General features: G+C 35.1%; 1 protein-coding gene across 8 annotated transcripts in view; it reads right to left on the bottom strand.

Annotated features, from left to right (window-relative positions):
- The window catches only part of NBEA (neurobeachin), a 441,541-nt gene that overhangs the window by 301,964 nt on the left and 119,715 nt on the right, over positions 1-19,862 (bottom strand). For 6 of the 8 annotated variants that reach the window (XM_060770825.2, XM_060770827.2, XM_060770823.2 and 3 more), the window contains exons 25-30: positions 19,607-19,787; positions 18,012-18,142; positions 16,495-16,602; positions 14,798-14,966; positions 11,553-11,648; positions 600-1,038 (exon numbers count right to left, since the gene is read on the bottom strand). In XM_060770825.2, coding sequence (XP_060626808.2) covers positions 600-1,038; positions 11,553-11,648; positions 14,798-14,966; positions 16,495-16,602; positions 18,012-18,142; positions 19,607-19,787 — 1,124 coding nt within the window. The remainder of the gene's footprint in view (positions 1-599; positions 1,039-11,552; positions 11,649-14,797; positions 14,967-16,494; positions 16,603-18,011; positions 18,143-19,606; positions 19,788-19,862) is intronic. The other 2 variants (XM_060770830.2, XM_060770831.2) reach the window with 1 other exon arrangement.

Raw genomic sequence — 19,862 nt, 5'->3', positions numbered from 1 at the left:
CTCTGTCACACAAATCAATCTCTAACTTTGTCTTCCAAATGCTACTGAGTGTATGGTATACTCATATTTATTTAATTAGCTAATTATGAAAATATTATTTCTTCTCTGCTACTTTTGACATTCAAAAATTATAATTCATAGAAACACATTTAAATCAAGCTCTGCTCCATTGCTAGGATCCAATGGGTGTTTTTGTGTTAGCAGAAGTGGGAGATGGTGATTGCCCCTTCCCAACTACAATTCCACCTACACCCCAAAACCTGTTCTCCCAAACTTGAGTTTTGGGTGTAAAATCAATTTTAAAACTCTATTCTTATGTGAGTAGTAGGAAGTGAGACGGACTTGCATTTCTCATGCTATCAACCACACGGAACATACTAGAGTTTGAATCCTCAATTATGAATTACACATTTTCCTGCTAGAAAACAACATTTAATCCAGATATCTTTCCCATAACATAAACAATACGAACTTTTTATTAGTAAGGCAGCATACATCTATGTAAAGGCACTGTCTTTATCAACTTCTCAAAGACATATTACACATTCAAATGTTAAGAATAATATAACGTAATACAATGAACCAAATTTGTATTATACCTGTCAAAGGAATGAAACTGCATCGGAAGAATAGGTTGGGTTTCTCTCTTCAGTGCAGGATCAGGATAGGGAATAGGATCAGGGCCACATTCTGCAATTTCCACTGGGGCAGCCACCAGACTTTTTAATATTTCTTTGACATTGATGCCCTTGCTTTGACTGATGCTTGATATGGAGGATGCAGGCTTCAGAATTTCACTGGGACTATCCGTCAAACTTTCCTGAGATTTCTTCACCTCAGAAGATAAAGTAGACAACAGTTCACTCATAGCATCTGGACCTGTACTAGTTTCCAAGTCTGTACCGTTCAAGATACTAGGCATTTGTTCCTCTCCAATTCCAGAATCAGTATGAGGAATGGAGCTTTCCAGCTGAATGTCTTCAACTGGTGTTGGAGTTTCTTTTTCTTTGATATTATCTGGAAATACAGCAGGAGTTTCTGCAACAGAAAAATTATATTTAAAAACCTAAGCATGGAAATTACTGCAAATATAACAATTAAAAAATTAAAAATAGAGATGAGAATTCAAAATTTGTTTGGAAACAGATGGAAATACTTTCTAAGCACTGGGTTCCACAGCATCCACACTAAAGTGTTCCACAGGAGCAGTGACCCATCCCTTTTCTCATACCTTCCTTTTGCAAGCATCTACTAATGGAGAACACCAAGCAATTGATGGCAAAATACCAACAAATGATTTGTGTGAATAACTGCACTTTTTCAATCATCTGTTCAATAGCAAATACTGCTCTTCATAATTTTAAAAAAAATGATGAAGACCATCATTTTAGTGGCCTGAATGAGAAGAACCTGCTAACTTTTGGAAGTCAGTGGAGACCTGGGGCAGTTCCACATTGACACTTTATCTTGGAGCCAATCCAGGCTCCTAGTTTGAAATACAGCTGATAAACTTTTGAATTTCTGTTGTAGTACTCTCCAGAGTGCTGAACTCTGAACTGTGCTAGCCCCTGGCTGCTGTGAGGGTGGGAAGGAGTCCTAATTGTCCAACAATACCAAACCTGGTTCAATGCTGCTGGAGCCACTCTTACTGTCTCCCTCATAGCAGTAGTCAATAGGTGTGATATGACTGGTAGCTATCGCCTGGAATGATGTTGAGCAGGGAGTCCAAGCAATGCAAGAGATGGGAGGAGGGAATGGAAAAATCCCTTCCTTCTCTAATTGGTCCCTTCCTTCGTCTTTCCTTTTCTCTTCTCCAAGTGCTCTTGAGCACCAGTTAACATCACTTCAGGTGATAAGCAAGGGCCATCATATATTTTATATCTGCTGGCTGCTGCTACATCAAGAACAGATGGTAAGTACCATCCTGTGTCTCCAAGCTGCCCGAACCTGTGGAATAAAGGATGGCTTTGTAAACGGTTGTGGCGTTTTTCTTCTCAGAAGTGGCCGAACTGTTTACATGTGTGCCCAGCATCTGGGTTTGCTCCCGAGTGCCGAATAAACTCTGGAGTAACCGGCAACTTTTGTAAATGTGGACCCAAATCAGCTTTGTGCATTATTTAAATAGATGCCACAGAGCAGCTAAATTTGTGCCCCCCTTTTTTGGGGATAAAGGGCAACGCAATGTAGATGGCTCCATTGCAGTAAATGACCAACACTGAAATGTTGAGGCTTAAACTACACTAAACATGAACAAAGAAGCCTGTAGGAAAAGGAGCAGAGTACTACAACAGAAATTCAAAAGTTTATCAGCTGTATTTCAAACTAGGAGCCTTTCAACCCATTTTGAAAGACAACACTCTTTCCAGTTCTGAAATCAGTTTTAAAGTAACAGGGGGGAAAACTTCAATATACCCTTTAAAATACTTGACAGTTTCATCAGAATTAATATGTAAGTGAAAAGCAGACAATTCCTCTAATATAAAAGGTGAATCAGCTACTTCTCATACATAGTCCAAACATTGGATGCAGATAATTTTGTCTTACATTTGCACACTCTACAATGTGCTTCAAGTTCATTAAGTCAAAACTTTTAGCTTTGGAACGACTATAAATTATAGGTACAGGGTGATAGGTACACAAAACATTACTCACACTTTAACCTCATTTACCTAGGAAGCAGAGCATTTCATACTCTTTTTTTACTTGAGATTTAAGACTAAAATCTAATTGCTAGTCCCAACATGAGTAGATTCACTGAATTAAAATGCTTTACACATTGTAAATGGAGTCAACCTGTTGACTCAATTGTTTAAGATTTTTATTATATATAAATCACATTGATTTAGTTGGTCTACACAAGTTTGGTTAAACAACTGAATTTAGGTGAGCAAAATGTCAATAATAATAGCATTTCTTTCATTTGATAATGCTTAGCTTACTTAGTTACATTATACTTAACAGAAAATTCTTACGCAGTACCTAAATAACTGAACAAGCTCCACCTGCCCTGGGAAACATTGGATGTTTATGAAACTTCTGACCAATCTCACAATAAAAATATTTAGTATTACAATTCCTTTAGTACTGAGGAAATACTTTGACACACAACAGGATTTCCAACAGAGTTATTGTTCTATCAACACTGACTGTTTGACTAGCATACACAGTTTAGCCAGCATAGATGACATGTAAGTTTACTATGGGGATCTAATGTTCTTTAAGATATGGATATCTAATTATCTTTATAAATACCAGACAAAGCATTCAGTAGTTCTATCTTTTAAAAACAGGTTGTTATGTTAGTTTTTATCACTGTAGCCTTCTCATGTTCTTAGAAAGGAGCAAAATTACAAAATTACTATTCTAATATGCCTCTTAACAGAAAGCCATTATGATGCAGTGTCTTGAGTGTACAATTTAAGATTTGGATGGCATGCGTACTCATGGTATGAAAAAAAAGATCAATAAAGATTTTAATAGACAAATAATAACAGCCAGCGTTCTTAAAATCTGGAAGAGATACAAAGCTGGGATGGAGCAAAGAACATCTATATGGCTGTGACCTCTGGAGGCAGTGCTAAATCCAGTATTTAATGAGGGAAAGAGAAGCTATAGGAAGTATCTAAGCAAAGAAAAAGGCCAATGGAAACGAAAAGGGAGGGAAGAATTAGGGGTAAATGACTGGTTTCGTTACTTCAAACTACACAACAGATTTATGAAAGATAATGAAGTAGGATTTTGCCAAGAAAAATCGTAACTGGAGAACATTTTGAGAAGTTGAATAAAGGACTAATTTCCAGATTATACAGATACATTATAGAATACAACTTAGAAGATAATTGAATAAAAACAGAGATGATTTCATGGGCGAAAGATTTAGGGGAAAATACTGATTTGGAAAAATGGGAATACTTATGGAAAAGAGGTTTTAAATTTTCAATAGCTGGACCCATCAGAGAAAACATGTATAAAATGTTCTGTAGAAGCTATATAACTCCTGAGGTGATATGCAAAATAGAAAAATCCCATCAGGGGGAATGCTGGAGATGTACATCAAGGTACCTTCTTCCATACTTGGTGGACTTGTAGGCTGGTACAAACTTTTTGGGAAAAGATAATCAAGGAAATAAACAAAATAATTACTAAAAAGGTTAAGAGAAATCCAGAAATGTGCCCCTTAGGTTTATTTGGCAAATAATAAAAGCTTGCATTTGAATACCTGGAAGACAAAGGTAAGCTGGCTTTAAAACAACAGCAAAGGGAAGTTATTAATATAAAGATAAGGGTAGATTTTAATGAGATATTAGTTTCACATTGAGTGGTATTGGAAGTCATGGGTAGGTCACGGGTGGGGGTTGAGTGTGGTAGACAGATGTATTTGCATTATATGTATTTGATGTATTTCCTTTATTTTTCGTATATAATGTATATCACCCTTACACAATAAAATTTATTGTCTCATCCTCTCGGTCTCAGAGGAAACAGTTCTTCCTAATGTTTAGATGGAATCTGTTTTTTTACAGTTTGAATTCATTGTTCCGTGTCCTAGTTTCCAGAGCAGCAGAAAACAAGCTTGCCCCCTTCTCAATGTGGCATTCTTTCAGATATTTAAGCATGGCTCCCATGTGCTCTCTCAACCATCTTTTTTCCAAACTAAACATATCCAGCTCCCTAAGTCATTTCTCATAGGTCATAGCTTCCAAAACTTTGATCATTTTGGTCGTCCTTCTCTGGATATGCTTTAGTTTGTGAGTATTCTTCTTGAATTGTGGTGCCCAGAACCAAACACAGTACTCCAGATGAGGTCTGACCAAAACAGAATAGAGTGGAACTGTGGCTCCCTTTGATCTAGACCAGGGGTCATCAAACTTTTTAAACAGAGGGCCAGGTTAAACTGTTGGAGGGCTGGATTAAAAAAACATGAATGAATTTCTATGCACACTGCACATATCTTATTTGTTGTGCAAAAAACACTTTAAAACAACACAATAATTAAAATGAAGAACAATTTTAACAAATATAAACTTATTAGTATTTCAATGGGAAGTGTGGGGCTGCTTTTGGTTGATGAGATAGGATTGTTGTTGTTGTGTGCTTTCAAGCCATTTCAGACTTAGGTTGACGCTGAGCGAGGGCCATATCCAACCCCCGGGCCTTATTTTGAGGACCCCTGATCTAGACACTAGGCTCTTACACAGTCTAGAATCATATTGGCTTTTTTAATCTGTTGAGTCACACTGTTTACTCATGTTTAGCTTGTGGTCTATTGAGATCCCTAAATTCCATTCACATGTACTATTTTCAAGCCATATGTCACCTAGCCTATATCTGTACATTTCATTTTTCTATCTAAGTGTAGCACCTTACATTTCTCCCTGTTGAGATTAATTTTGCTAGTTTTGACCCAGCTCTCTAGTTTATAAAAATCTGGATTCTGATCCTGTCCTCTGGGGTATTTGTATCCTTCCCAATTTAGTGTCATCTGCAAATTTTATAAGAATGCCTTTTATTCCTTCATCCAAGTCATTGATAAATACAGGGTTAGTCAAAATGCATAGGCCAATAAGCCATTCAATTGAATGGCTTATTGGCCTATGCATTTTGACTAACCCTGTATATTGAATAGCACTGGGTCCTGTGGCATCCCATTGGCCACTTCTCTTCAGGATAAGGAACTGCCTTTGGGCTCAACCAGTTAACCAATTTCCAATCCACCTAACTAACACTGTCTAACTCACATTTTACCAGTTTCTTTGTGAGTATCACAGGGAATCTTGTTGAAGACTTCGCTGAAATCAAGATATGCTACATCCTTAGCACTCCCTTCATCTATCAAACATGTAATGCTATAAAAAAAGGAAATGACTTGTTTTTGAGAAACCCATGCTGACATTTTGCAAGGATGGCATTCCTTTCTAAGTACTCAGAGATTGTCTCTTTAATGTTCTACTCTAAAATCTTTCCTGGTATTGATGTCCGGTTGACTGGGCATTCATTGTTGCAGTATCAATTACTTAGCCATTTCCACCCTTTTCAGTGGGCATTCCTTGTTGCAGTATCAGTTGCTTAGCCATTTCCACCCTTTTCAGTCTCATGACTTCAAAATGCTTAAAAATAAAGTCAAATTGTGAAAGCTTAGCCAATTCTAGATACAGAGCTATAATGTTTTGAGAAGTTTTAGGAAGAAGATGAGCTTGTAAAATGCTCCATCTAAATACAATGCACAAATGGTCAAAGTAATTCAAACCAAATAATTATTTGCAAACCAAATAATTCAAACCACTAAGAAGTTTATACAACACCAACAATATGCCAGGCAATGAACAGATTCCAGAAGAAATAAGATGCCTGCCAAATAGACACAATCCACGTCGTCTGCAAAGAAATACAGAGACCAATATTCAGTGAAGGTAAGATGGGGGAGTCATGTGACAGAGGACAGACCTGAAAAGCAAAGGAGTCTAGACTGTTTCAAGAAGGTTAAACTTTGGTTAACAGAGTTCCAAAGAATCAATTTGAGCTGAAAGATGTTATGATGAATATGAGAAGATGTTCATCATGGCAGAAGGCACAAAAACAAAAGATAGCATAGAAACAATAGATGGGTTTGTGTTTAAAGGAAGGAGCATAAGGAGAAACAAGAGAAGACATACAGGTAAAGAATTAATGAGATGATTGAAATTGATACTGCGTTATAGGAAGCTGAGTTTTGGAGCTCTCTAGATTTTATATAATTGATGAGTTTATGAGAAAAGAGGTATTGGCTAAGAAAATGATGATGTTTTATAGGTCGTAATTCCTAGACTACAGTTATTGGCACTAATTTCAAAATTTGACAGATAGATGAATTCCTCCACTCTGTACTCTTTTTGTTTGGCTAAAAGACCAACCCATTGATGACCAATGTTGTAATTAATCCGTTATTGAGAAAGACAGTAAGTGATTGCTCCAAATCAACTTGGAAATGCTTCACCCTATGAACTGGGCAACAGAATTATGAGTCACTGCTGCTTCCTGCAAAACTCTCAGGTTGGAATGTTGCAGTAATAATCACCCTATTTTCTCCAAGATAACTAGCTATCCTACAAATTTTAATCTTGTCTAGATTTATTTCTGTTACTTCAGATTCAACCGTAATTGTCACTCAATGGTTCACAACAGAGCCTATTACTGTATTACATGGCAATGAAAGACGGAAATGAATGCCATCAATACTTTTCTAACTCATACCGAACCCTGGATAACCTCTTCTGGCATTTTTTCTATGGCTATACAAGGAAAATGAGAATCACTGCATAGGAATCATTTTCCTGACAATAAGACTGATTCTATATGGATTTTAAAAAATACTTTGAAAAAACCACTGTTCTTCTTACTCCTTTCACAACCTCTAGTATATCTAGCAGAAGGTAGGAATCTTTCATATCAAACCCCCTAAAAAGTTCATAAAATTAACAGGGTTATATCTCCCCTGCCCCCCCCCCCTCATTTCTGAGTGCAACAGGAAAAGTACAATGATTTTTGTCCTCAAACTTGAAGCCAACTTGGTATTGATTATTTATTTATTTATTTACAGTATTTATATACTGCTTTTCTCACCCCTAGGGGGACTCAAAGATAGGAAGTCACCTATGAACACCTACATTTATACAGCAACCATATCATCATGTCACAAAAAATAGAATTGTTTCTGTTGTAGTCAATCTGCTGCAAATCACTGGTATAACTTATTCTGCGGCTTTTTATACACTCTGGATTGTGGTTTATTCCCAATTTTAAAACACATTTTTTAATTTGACCTTTTATTGATGATGTGATTTTTCATTGCCACCTGAGTTTTTATACATACAATTTAAAATCTTAATATATGATATTTCCCTGATGCTAGGTGATTCTTTTAAAGATCTAATCACTGTCTCCTTTATGGGAATTACATTTACATATAATTAAACTTCCATTTAACAGTAGTTATAATTCCAACTAGAACTATTTTTGATAAACACATATCAGTCATATAACCTAAGAACTATCATTACCTGCTTTCTGCCATTGAATACTAGTGATACTTTAGTTAGAAATCTTTGCATGCCAATTTTTTTCTACCTGTTTTTTCTACCTGTTTGTTTGCAGCTTATCATTCCAACTTACAGCCATTATTTCTGTTTTTCTCCCCTCACCATTAGATCATATATTTTATTATGCATCAGTATCAGTAAGTAACACTACCAGTACTTTTATGTTTCACAAACATATCTAAACTTAGACTTTTCTCTGTTGAAATTTGTGATTGTTGTTCAGCTTCTGCCTTACTATTTCATTGTTCTGCTTGAAAGTTCAAATACTATCTCTCATATTTCCCAACAAAGTAACCAATTTTTGTGTGCCTTCATATCGTTTCCAACTTACAGTAACCCTAAGACGAACCTATAATGGGGTTTCTCAGCAAGACATATTCTAAGGAGGTTTCCCTTTGATTTCCTTTGAGATAGCGTGAACTGTCCAAGATCACCCTGTGGCTGAGCAGAGACTTGAATCCTGGTGTCCACAGTCATAGTTCAATGTTCACCATTCTGACTTTCTTGTTAACAAATCAGCATGTTAATTCAGAACCAAAGCTTCATACTTTAGTATTGTATGAAGCATTATGCAATCTAACAAGATATTAATTGGAACAATTCCTTCAGATAATTCTGTACTTGTTTCTGTATCCTACTGTACAAAATGTAAGCTTTAACACTGAATATTTCTTCACCACAGACCTTGATGATCAAATTATATGATCTAATATCCACGTATCATAGCTTATATTCTACTACCTTTATCTACCAAGGAGCCAGGAAAGCATGTAACGTATGGTCTCTTCACTGCTTATTTCCAATCGACAACTGCCTTTTCCAAGCTAGTTATCTTCAGATGTTTTAGAATATAACTCCCACCATCCCTGACCACTAATGGATGGAGCTGATGAAAGTTGTAGCCCAAACCATCTCATAAACACAATATGCAGGAAGATCAATATACTTAATCTCAGACTGCCATTTCACATTTTGATAATATAAATAAATACACACTTTGTAGTCAGTAAGAGCTCAACTTGCAGAAGGATAAAATGGATTCAGCGGAGTGAAGAAAGCTAATAGGAGGAAAATCAACTAATTTAAATGTGTTGCTGGAGCACAGTTCTGTGGATACTCTGGAATGCCAAAAATACAAATAAATGGTATAGAGCAAATCCCTAATATCTCAGTAGAAGCAATGTGGTATATTCAGAGATTGTTGTATTTTGGATGTATCATAAGAAATGACTCATTAGGAACAATAATGCTTGGAAAGATAGAAGACAGTAGGAAAAGGAGTGAATACTAGACTCAATCAAGGACACCACGACCACGAATTTGCAAGACCTTAGCATGGCTTTTGATAACACAGTGGCTTAAATGCCTCTCAATTATACGGTCACCAAAAGTCAAAGGTAACTTTATAGCAGTTAACACCAACGGATTAAGGAGGAAGGCGTTGCCCACAGGAGGATGGGGGTGTATACAAGGATGCCTAATTCAGCACCTTAGTCAAAGATTTCTGTTCTTTTGCATGTTACTGTTGAACTTTAATGCCTGTTTCTATACAAGTTGCTCTATACAGCATTTTTTAAACAACCAAGTTGTCAGATACATTGTCCATTATATAATATCAGCAAAATGTGGATGGCATGATTTTAATAGTGACTGCTATGTTTTATATGATTTAATGTGCATTAGAATTTTAATTTTTAACTTAATGTATTTTAACTGTTAATGTATTTTAACAGTTTGATGTTCAAAGGCATTGAATAGTTGCCATATGTAAAGCCACCTTGAGTCCCCTTCGGGGTAGAGAAAGGTGAGATACAAATAGAGTAAACAAATAAATAAAATGTACAATATTCATCAGTATTAATATTCATAGCTGCTTTTTCTTCATCATCATCCATTTTAATCACTGTAGTGCTCTGGAGTAATACTGGTACTTCATGTTATGTTGTTTGTAATTTGCTTGAATATCTTTTGTTGCTTTATATATACTATACTGTATGCTTACATTTTTTTCGGCAAGAAAGTATACCATTACTAATATCCAATAAATAAAATAGAATGTCGGGCACAAGATTAGTATCAGATGAGCCTTCAGCAATTCTCTTGTGGTCTCCTTCGCCAAAAGAAGTTCTGTCTTGACATGCAGACTTCTCTTTTTTTCCTGATGAATTCATTTTATAGAATCTGAAAGATGATGGAAGCCTTTTTCTATATCTTCTCTGACCCATCAGAACCTATCCTTCTTCTTAGTTTCAGCATATAGTCAATTCCTTCCAAAATCTCTGAATTACATACAACTAGCATCCACTGCAAGAAAACTTTCACTGACAATAAGTTATTCTGATCATATATGGCTTTCTAAGATCTCTGTAATATAGCCCAGCTCTGTAACATAAATCCCAATTTGCAGGTATTTGAGTTTAAAAAATTGCTACTAGCTTCTTCGGAATAACAAACATGAAAAATTATCACAAAATTATGCTTGTGAAAGTGCCAATTGTCTTGTCATGCCAGTTGAGAAGTCACAGACCTCCACAAGATTTCTTGCCTCCAGAGCAAGAATGGTATGGGTAGAGTTCTTTTGTTAAATTTCAGTAATTTTCAAAATGTTTCTGTGCAAAACTAGTATTTTTTCCCTTTGTGAAACAATGCAAGTATTTCACACACATAAACACACACATAAATACATCAAACACAGACAGACTAGCAAAATAAGCAAAAAGACACATACAACTTATCCAATACTTCTCAAGCAACTCAGAAGTAGTTGTCATAGTTTTGTGCAAGAACTCTTGTCAATACTGACATAAAATATCTTGTGCACAATAACAGATGTGTATTAGCACTAGTCCTAATACACAGCTATCCTGAAGGCCAAGTAACTATTTTTCACAGAACTTTACATCTTTTTTTTCTGGAATAGGCTATTATAGCTGTCTTTGAATATTACTACAAAATAATATTTCTTTACCTTCTAAATGTAGCTACTCAAGAACTTGTTGAGACTTTATGGCTTAGTGATATTTTATTTATTTATTTAAAATAACGCTTAAGCAAAAATACACTTAATGCTGCACTCAAATTGTCTACCATGAATTGAACTTTATGCTAATTTATAATTAGTATTTCAGTATTAAAGACTGAAGGAGATGTCTGACCTAAAAAACACTACTTCAGGAAACATTTTCTTTAGCCCCTAATATTAGGTTTATACAGTGCTTGTACAAAGACAAAATGATATTAATGTGTGTGTTTTTTAATTTGAGGATTTTGTACATGTAACTGAATAGCATTATATTTTCATTACTATATTTTCTTATTCAATAAATAATGATGTCTCAAAAGGCAGACTCTTTTCATCATAAATTTTATCTGTGAGTAACCCAAAATATATTTTTGCTTAACACATACCTTTGTTAGTTCATTTACATGACATGAATAAGTACACTCAAATAAGTTAGGAGTTTATGTTAATATTACCTTTGTAAAATGAGTGGGTAAAGCTCTGTTCAGGAATTAACTTGGCAAGAAATCCATGGTTCAAACTTGGGTGTGGGATAGATGGTATGACCACAACTGTGGAGAAAATCATGGAGTCATTTGTGAGCCAGCTACTTTTCGCTTGTACTTTGGTCCACTGTGGATCCATGACAGAAGTCCTATCTCACTGAAACATGCAAACATGGCACTAACAACACATTTCTCAGAGAGAAATCAAGAGATAGGAAAACAGCATACCTGCAAGTAACGCATAATAGAAACAACATTTATAGGGAAAGACAAGTAAACATACACAAGACAGGCATGGCTGGAATAATTAAATGAAACTAATATTCTCGTACTCTAGTACTCTGAAATAATTCACAAATGGGAAGACACACTAAATATAGACAAAAAGTAAGAGAAGCCATAGTGTTTAACTAATTTCTTCAAGTGTCAAGTGTAAACCTTATAAGTATGTTTTTACAGGAATACATGTTTATACATTTATATGTACATATTAAACTATAACAATAAATTATACAGTTAGGATTTAAATAAATAAAATGATCAAGTCACAGAAATAGTATTAGTCATTTTTACAAAGAAATCTGCACAGTACAGTTTGAAATACTGGTAAATAAAAATAAATAGATCTGAATTTATATATCTATGGACATTCAAGAAAAAGATTTATACAGATGCAATATGTACATGTATCAACATACACTGATTTGACTAGTAATTTCTAAACTCTCTCTTTGAATATGGATAGAAATGGCACAACCATAAATCAATCAAGTAGAACTTCTAGGACTAATATGGCAAATCGAGTATGATTCTTGGACGAATATTGTAAACAATGCAAAAGTAATCTTGATCCAATATGTTTGATAGCAGTTGAATAAGCTGGAGTATTCATTTTAATTTGGTGATCACATTGCATATTTCTTTTCATCTGAAAATTTTTGATGCATTGATTCACTTCAAAATATTTATGCACATGATTTTAAACTGTTTTACTCTTATTAACCTATGTTTAAGTCATCACCAAGTTCAATATGTTTTAGTCTGGTAAAACTGTTATATTGCATACAATTATTTCAATCTGTTATTATTATTTTTACTCATGAGCAGCCCTGAGACCTCATATGAGGTAGAATATAAATATTTTACTTAAAATATTTAATAAAACCAAAAAGTAAAAGCATTCTTTCCATATAATTTGTATATATTAATTAAATCATAAAATAAATTTTCATATTCAAGAAACAATGAAATTGATTAACTCTAAAATTCATCTTCAGTATAGAAAATCAAGCCTGAAAGGCAAAGTGATTCTAGAACTAGCAATTATCATTTCTCAGACCACTGAAAAACTAAATAGACACATAAAACATGTTTTCATTATACTGGTTCTTCTAGCACATTAATATTTTTCTAACCTCGCACTCTAAATAAGTATCACTTTTGAAGTGATAGAAAACTGTAATAATTAGTATTTACAATAACAAAGAGAAGTTAGTAGCAACCTTATCTACACTTAAAAGAGTTTTTAATAAATGCCTAATTCAGGACAAAAGGCAATATAAGAAAATCAGTGCAAAGACAGCTTGCAACTCTCATTATAACAGGCAAGCTAGCAAAGAAGATAAAGAAGATGGGGATGCCATACTTATTTGCAATTTTAAGCCTAATATTGAAATAGAATTTTGACTTCATGATGCAGATGGTAACCATGACCATCAGATTCCTTCACAAATATTCTAATCGTGAAACTTTATAAAGAAAAATATAGTACACTCTAAATTGTAATCTTATTCCCTTTGGGCTGGACAGGGCAGTCTCAGTCTCTGAGGAAAGTGGTTTCAATGATAAAAAAAATTACAAACAATTCTACATCATATACATAAGAGAAAGAACTGTGCAGATTAACCAGGAAGTGTAGGCTTTTAAATCAGTTTTCTTGCCTAAAACACCAACTAGGTCAACTTCCACAAAGATTGAATTAAAAGGTCTAGTGACTTAGAAAATCGAAGCAAAGTAAATTCTATTTTTCCCACATATGTTCATAGAAGAAAATCCTCAATTTCCACTAACTAGACAAAAACACTGCATTTTCCAGCAATTAAAATCTAGCTAACTTCACAGGGCTCTAATGTACAAAATCCAATTCTCCTCTTTTACTTTCTCCTCAATTTCAGTTTCATAGTCCAGCAAACATTGCTGTCTAGAATTACAACTGCTGCTGCTAGACTACCACCACTACAATGATGAAGTCAGGGAGTTAATATGTACTCAATATAGGACCCACATGATTTATATTTACTCAGGTGACTGGATATTCTATCTTATTGTTATGTAGTGGCTATCCTATGCTGGGAACAGTATAGTCCATATTGTCTATGCAACCCATTACTAGATGCTCAATAGGAGTGATTCCCTTATTTGTGTATAATGTTACTAAGTTAGATGGTGGTTTATCCCAGACAGAAAACCTGATGAGGACAGCGAAGTTTTCACATTTCTGCTTATATCTTGAAAATAATTCCATTGACACACTACATGTTGATCACTGCCCATTGCTTGTGAAAACAGATACTTCACTATATCAATGTTAAACCTTGCTTTAGTTTTCAGTGAACGAAAGAAGTCTTATACCCATCTAGTTCTGCCAATTTCGTTCTGTAAATTCCACTTCAAAAGGCAAAGGCTCTTCAGAGCTGCAGTCAAAAGTCATTCTCATATCCTGATACATGATTACCTTTCTTCTTTGTCTTTGTCTTAGATGGTGATGGCAAACATTGATCCTGAGATTTTGTACACACTATGTATGCACCTTATGTTGAGCTTTAGACCGTCTGATAAAAAAATAGAAGCCTAAGCTGAATTCAAAATACACAGGCTATTTTTTGAATTGATTTTGCCCCAAAAGATGGGGAAACAATTATCTTTCCTAAAAAAAAAAAAACACACACACACACAACTGGAAAGGAGGGTCCAATATATGTAGCCTATAGGACTTTTGATGCTCTGTGTCCAATAGTCCAAAGCAAAAATCAACATAATGCAAGGAATGAAAATGAACAGAGGCAAAACAAATATCTTCAGAGCAATTTAGCTTGAATAAATCATTAAAAAACCAACATGTTTTAACAGGTATTTAAAAAAAGTAATCACATTTCTTTAATAAAACATCTATAGCCTCAAAAATAACTGAAACGTAAACTGAAAAACAGAAGTACCTGTACTTGTTGGTGAATTTATTTCTTGCCTGATATTTCTACCTGCCTGGCTTCCAGATCGTGCAGTTTCTCGTTGTGGTTCGAGTATATCTCGATACTTGGAGACCATTAATACAGAAATGAAGTAAACCACAGCCAAAGCTAAAAATTGTGCCTGTTTGCTGTCATCCTGTAGAGAAGCAATTGAATATAATTGAAATATACAATAAAATATGTTTGTCACAATTCTCTCATTTCCAGTCTCCATCTGACCAAGACAAGTGTGATGCTTGCCAGAAGTGCTTTTACCTAATAAGGATGCAACTGAGACAAATCTGTATAAAAGCACTCTTGGTCATAGTAATGGTCATGAGATGGGCATTCAGGAGTGCAGTCAGGTCCAGAAATTGCAAGCCTCCCTAACTGAGTGAGGATGTACAACTCAATCCAGAACAGATCACCTCCCTATTTCCAGTTCAATTTCTATTGACCAACATCATCTCCATCTTTTTCTGAACTGCGCCTCGTATTATTCACCATCATCACAAGGTAGCTTCCCAAAAGTTACTTCACCCAAGCTCAGTCTAATCATCTTCCTCGACAATTAATTGTTCCCAACACAATGCAAAGCACAATAAACTGTTTCACTATCTCATGACAGGCCAATTTGCCCATCATATACTGCTTCCCCCACCATTTTTGACACAGAGCCCTTCACACAATGTGCATGCACTTCTGATCATGCTCTGTCCCGAAAAGGGAGAGAAAACAGCAAACGCTGCCGCCACAGCAATGTGAGAGCCCTCCCATGTTGCCTTCCCTGCAATGGAGGGAAGTTGGGTGGCGATGCTTCCCCACATGGGATAAGGGACAAGGTAAGGTGGGTGATGCAGGGCATGGGGCAGCGGCTTCTCCTCACCCCCCCCCCACCAGGAGCCCATGGATTTGCCCCGATGTGGGACGTATCCATGGGCCTTTTTGATAAGGTCATCAGACAAGCATGTGTGCTTGAAAACAACTCTTCTTCAACATAATTGTTCTTAAGCAGCCTTCAAGCATGGCAGTTTAGAAATCTCACTAAACTTTATCCAGAAGTGGGGTGGGAAATGCTGGAGTTTGATGATGAACTGGGGCACACGAGACCCCAATATTTTAACCTTTTTCAAAAGATGGAAAGCCATTCAGAGGCAATCTTTCTGTCTGAAAAAAAGATCACTCCTAGGACTAAAATAGTGGAATGAGAAAGGGTGGCTTAGGATTTTAAGGGACCCTAAGGAATGCAGTTTCTTCATGGGAATATAGAATGGATTCATTTTCATCCTCTCACTCAGAACTCACTACTATTCTCTCCCCTTAAAAATAGTCAAGCATGTGATAGCAATAGAACAAACTCAATTCTGAGTGTCTGTTTATGGGAGAGGTCTCCAAACAAATCTTAAAATTCAACAGAATGACCATCTGGGAAGAAACCAACCACCACTTCTGAGACTATCTTAACCAACACATTCATGGGCATCCTTACCAACAGAATTGCAATTTTATATTACTGACCAACACCATAGTATTTGAAACTGTTTTGTGTCTTCATATATGCTGAACATCAAATGTAAACTATTTTAAGATAAAAAGATGCATCACAGATTTAGAAATATATCTGATTTTTCAATTCAGACAGATAAAAACAACACAGACATGAATGTTTTTAGAAAAGTACTCACCACATCACGAAATACAACTGCTCGCAGACGATTAATATCAACATCCTGAAGAAGCCTATCAGGATCTTTAATAGGAGATAGATTACCAGGAACGTTTTCCAGTGGAGTCTAGACACAAAACAATTATACAACTCAAAAATACTTCTTTAATACTTGTAACATGATATATGGTTTTTAAATATTATATTATATTAGTAGGTTTCCAGGCTGTATGGCCATGTTCCAGAAGCATTCTCTCCTGAAATTTCACCTGCATCTATGGCAGGCATACTCAGAGATTGTGAGGTCTGCTGGAAACAAGACAAGTAGGGTTTATATATCTGTGGAATGTCCAGGGTGGGAGAAAGAACTCCTGTCTGTTATATTATATTGTGGGGTGGGGGGAGAAAGAGGGTGCTCATTTGCTGAGCATAGCTACCTCCATTTCCTGGTAAAACTGAGGCAGGAAACAGTCAAATTGATTTTTTCCCCTGATGAACTCTAAATAAATAATAAATAAACTATATGGTCTAGATTCACAGATAACATATGGAACTGTAAGTTAATAGATTACCAATATAACTATAGTACTATAATAACATGTAATCAACCTATATTTCAACCTTTTCCTATGCTATAAAATTATATTGCTCTGAGTATAACAGACTTGAGAGGCAACTGCTAAATTCTCTGATACACAGAAATAAGATATACATGACAAAACCCTTAAGACCCCAACATGAGCATCATACAGACTTGATAAGGGTCAATATAAGGTCTACTACCATAGCAATTTATTGCTTTATATAAAGGTATAAATGAGATTTATCAACATTTGATTAAATTATATATAAACATAATGATAGACACACCTAGCACAGATGAACAAGGGCATCTACTTGAACTTGTTCTCTCTAAAAATTACATTTTCAACTTTCCTTGATGTTCTAAAGACTATGATAAATCAACTGAAAGTCAACAGAAATTCAGGTTATGGTAAGAATCACATAGTGCTAAAGTATGGAGGACTAAATGGAATATTTCCTAAAGACTGATCTCTGTCATGATCAGGAGTAATTTTAAAGACTACTGTGTATATATTCATAAATATACACAATAGTAAAAAAAGAGTATTAATTAATTAATTAATTAACCATATTCATACCCCGCCTTTCTCAACCCCGAAGGGGACTCAAGGTGGCTTACACATAGGCAATTATTCAATGCCTTAAAGCAACATGCAATTCCAATAAACATTAAAATTAAGATTAAAATTAAAACGAATACATATTAAACATTTACAAACATTACATTCAATATTAAAACCACGTCATCCATAATCATAGTCCAGGGCTGTTCCATAGTCATTGCATATATTCCATATCTGTTATTTCACTGCAATCTGTTATTGCACTGCACTGCAGAGTAAATTCTATATTACCAGTGTGACAAATCATCACTGCTGAGTAACATTGTAATTAACATTAAGAAATAAATTTGCACTGTAAAAATGAAATGAAAATGATATAATACTTTACCTTAGCAGTAGTAGTTGCACTTATTCCCTGGAGGGTCTCCTGAGTTTTACCACTGATTAATGATGATTTGTTTAGTCTATCTCTTTGCCTTTGTCGACACTCCAAACAATTCCTCACAGCAACACAACAAACTAAAAAAAGAAAATAAAGAATAATCAATTTCTGTGCATTAATAAAATGGGAATGGCACTGTGAAATAACTATATCATAATATCTGTGTTCTTTTAGATCTCTAATTGCAACTGAAGGACCACAAATAGTGCTGGATACAAATGGTCTAAGATTTGATCCTTGAACAATTAGACAGCCCAGAGCTTTTCAGGATACTTTGGAGAGCTAGTTCTGTCCCAATTCCATAGTGCCCAGTGTTGTGGTGGATGGCCCAGTGGTCCAATACTGAGAAGTTTACATACAAGCATGAAATAAATGAAGTAAATGCTAAAGAGTTAGATAAGAACTGCTAAAGAACATGGTGATGTAAACAAACCCATCAAAAGATTTAAGAGTGTTCGAACCAAGTGATTAAATATAAACTTCAAGTTGAATACAAACTTGAAAAGGTTCTTGCAATGCCACTGCCACCCTTAGCCATACCTCAAGGCTAAAAATCAATTAATTTTTTAAAAAGAAAAAAAATCTGGTTGTGTTGTTTAAAAAAAACAAACGAACAAATTCCAGCTGAAAAACTGTCTTCTATCAAGGTATTTATTATTCCCTTTTGTTAAACAGTATACTGTGGAAATGATGGCAACAAATGATGCAAAAGGGATTGTGTGAATTACTCTCCTGTTTGTTTTAGGATGTCCAAGAGGTTGTCATAGATGAAATGTTAAGTTTGAGAGGATGTTTTTTGCTAACTAGTTATTCTTTTTCTGCAACAAAGAGTCCATTAATAGCACTAATAAGCATAATCATTAATGTCTAAACTACCTTCAATACCGGAATCCTTACATCTTTTGTCATAAAATGGATCTTCCTTTTGAGTGTCTCATTTTTGCTTTTTCAGTGCATACTAAAATGGTTCAACTTTTTAAAATGCTTTGGAATAAAACCAATCCTACTACTAAGCTAAATACTTGCTATTGCTGGATGATGATGCAATTTACTGATCAAAACTACATATATCAGTGATGAATTATTATGCAATGGAGATTAACATATCGACAAATTACTGTTAATTACCACTGGACAATTAATGACAGTTGGAATGAAAAATGCATATATTCTGAGCTCTCCATGGCTTCGATTTTGAGGTTTCTCCAAAAAAAAAATTACACCCTCAAAAGGGAGGCATTACAGAGAAAGTATTTAACAGAAGCAACTCTCCAAAGAAAAATAGTTTTTCTACATCAGAATTTGTCCTATTTTGGAGGCAATCTGGCTTGGTGAAAATATGTATAAACCATATTGTCTTGTAAGACCACATTTCTGAACAACTTTACCATGTTAATGGAAAATATGACAAAGTTGTTTCATCAGAATAAAAACCAGGTCAGATTCCACATGTACGTTGGGTTTTTTTCTCACTGTGGCCTCATTCCATTGATCTGTAAGTAATTATTTAATGCACTGAGCTGTTCTCCATGCAAACTTACCAAGCCTTAGGCACTGTCGCATTAAGCCTCCAGAAGACATGTTTTTTTCAGCTTCAATTTCACTAAAATTTAGTGAGCTGGCAAATACTAGTACATCAACCATAGCCATCAGGCGGCTGAGGAAAGTCACTGCTGTTTCTGCTGACATACCCTGAGTTACTTCAATATTCTCCAATTCAGTCTTGAAAAGAAAATCATTACATTAAACCTCTAAAAGTATTACATATTTGAAAGCACGAATGTACAAAATTTCACT

Source organism: Anolis sagrei, chromosome 3, assembly GCF_037176765.1.
Source record: "Anolis sagrei isolate rAnoSag1 chromosome 3, rAnoSag1.mat, whole genome shotgun sequence".
In the NCBI taxonomy this organism is placed as follows: Eukaryota; Metazoa; Chordata; class Lepidosauria; order Squamata; family Dactyloidae; genus Anolis; species Anolis sagrei.
Note: the sequence above shows the minus strand (reverse complement) of the source record. Positions and strands in the feature narration are given on the sequence as shown.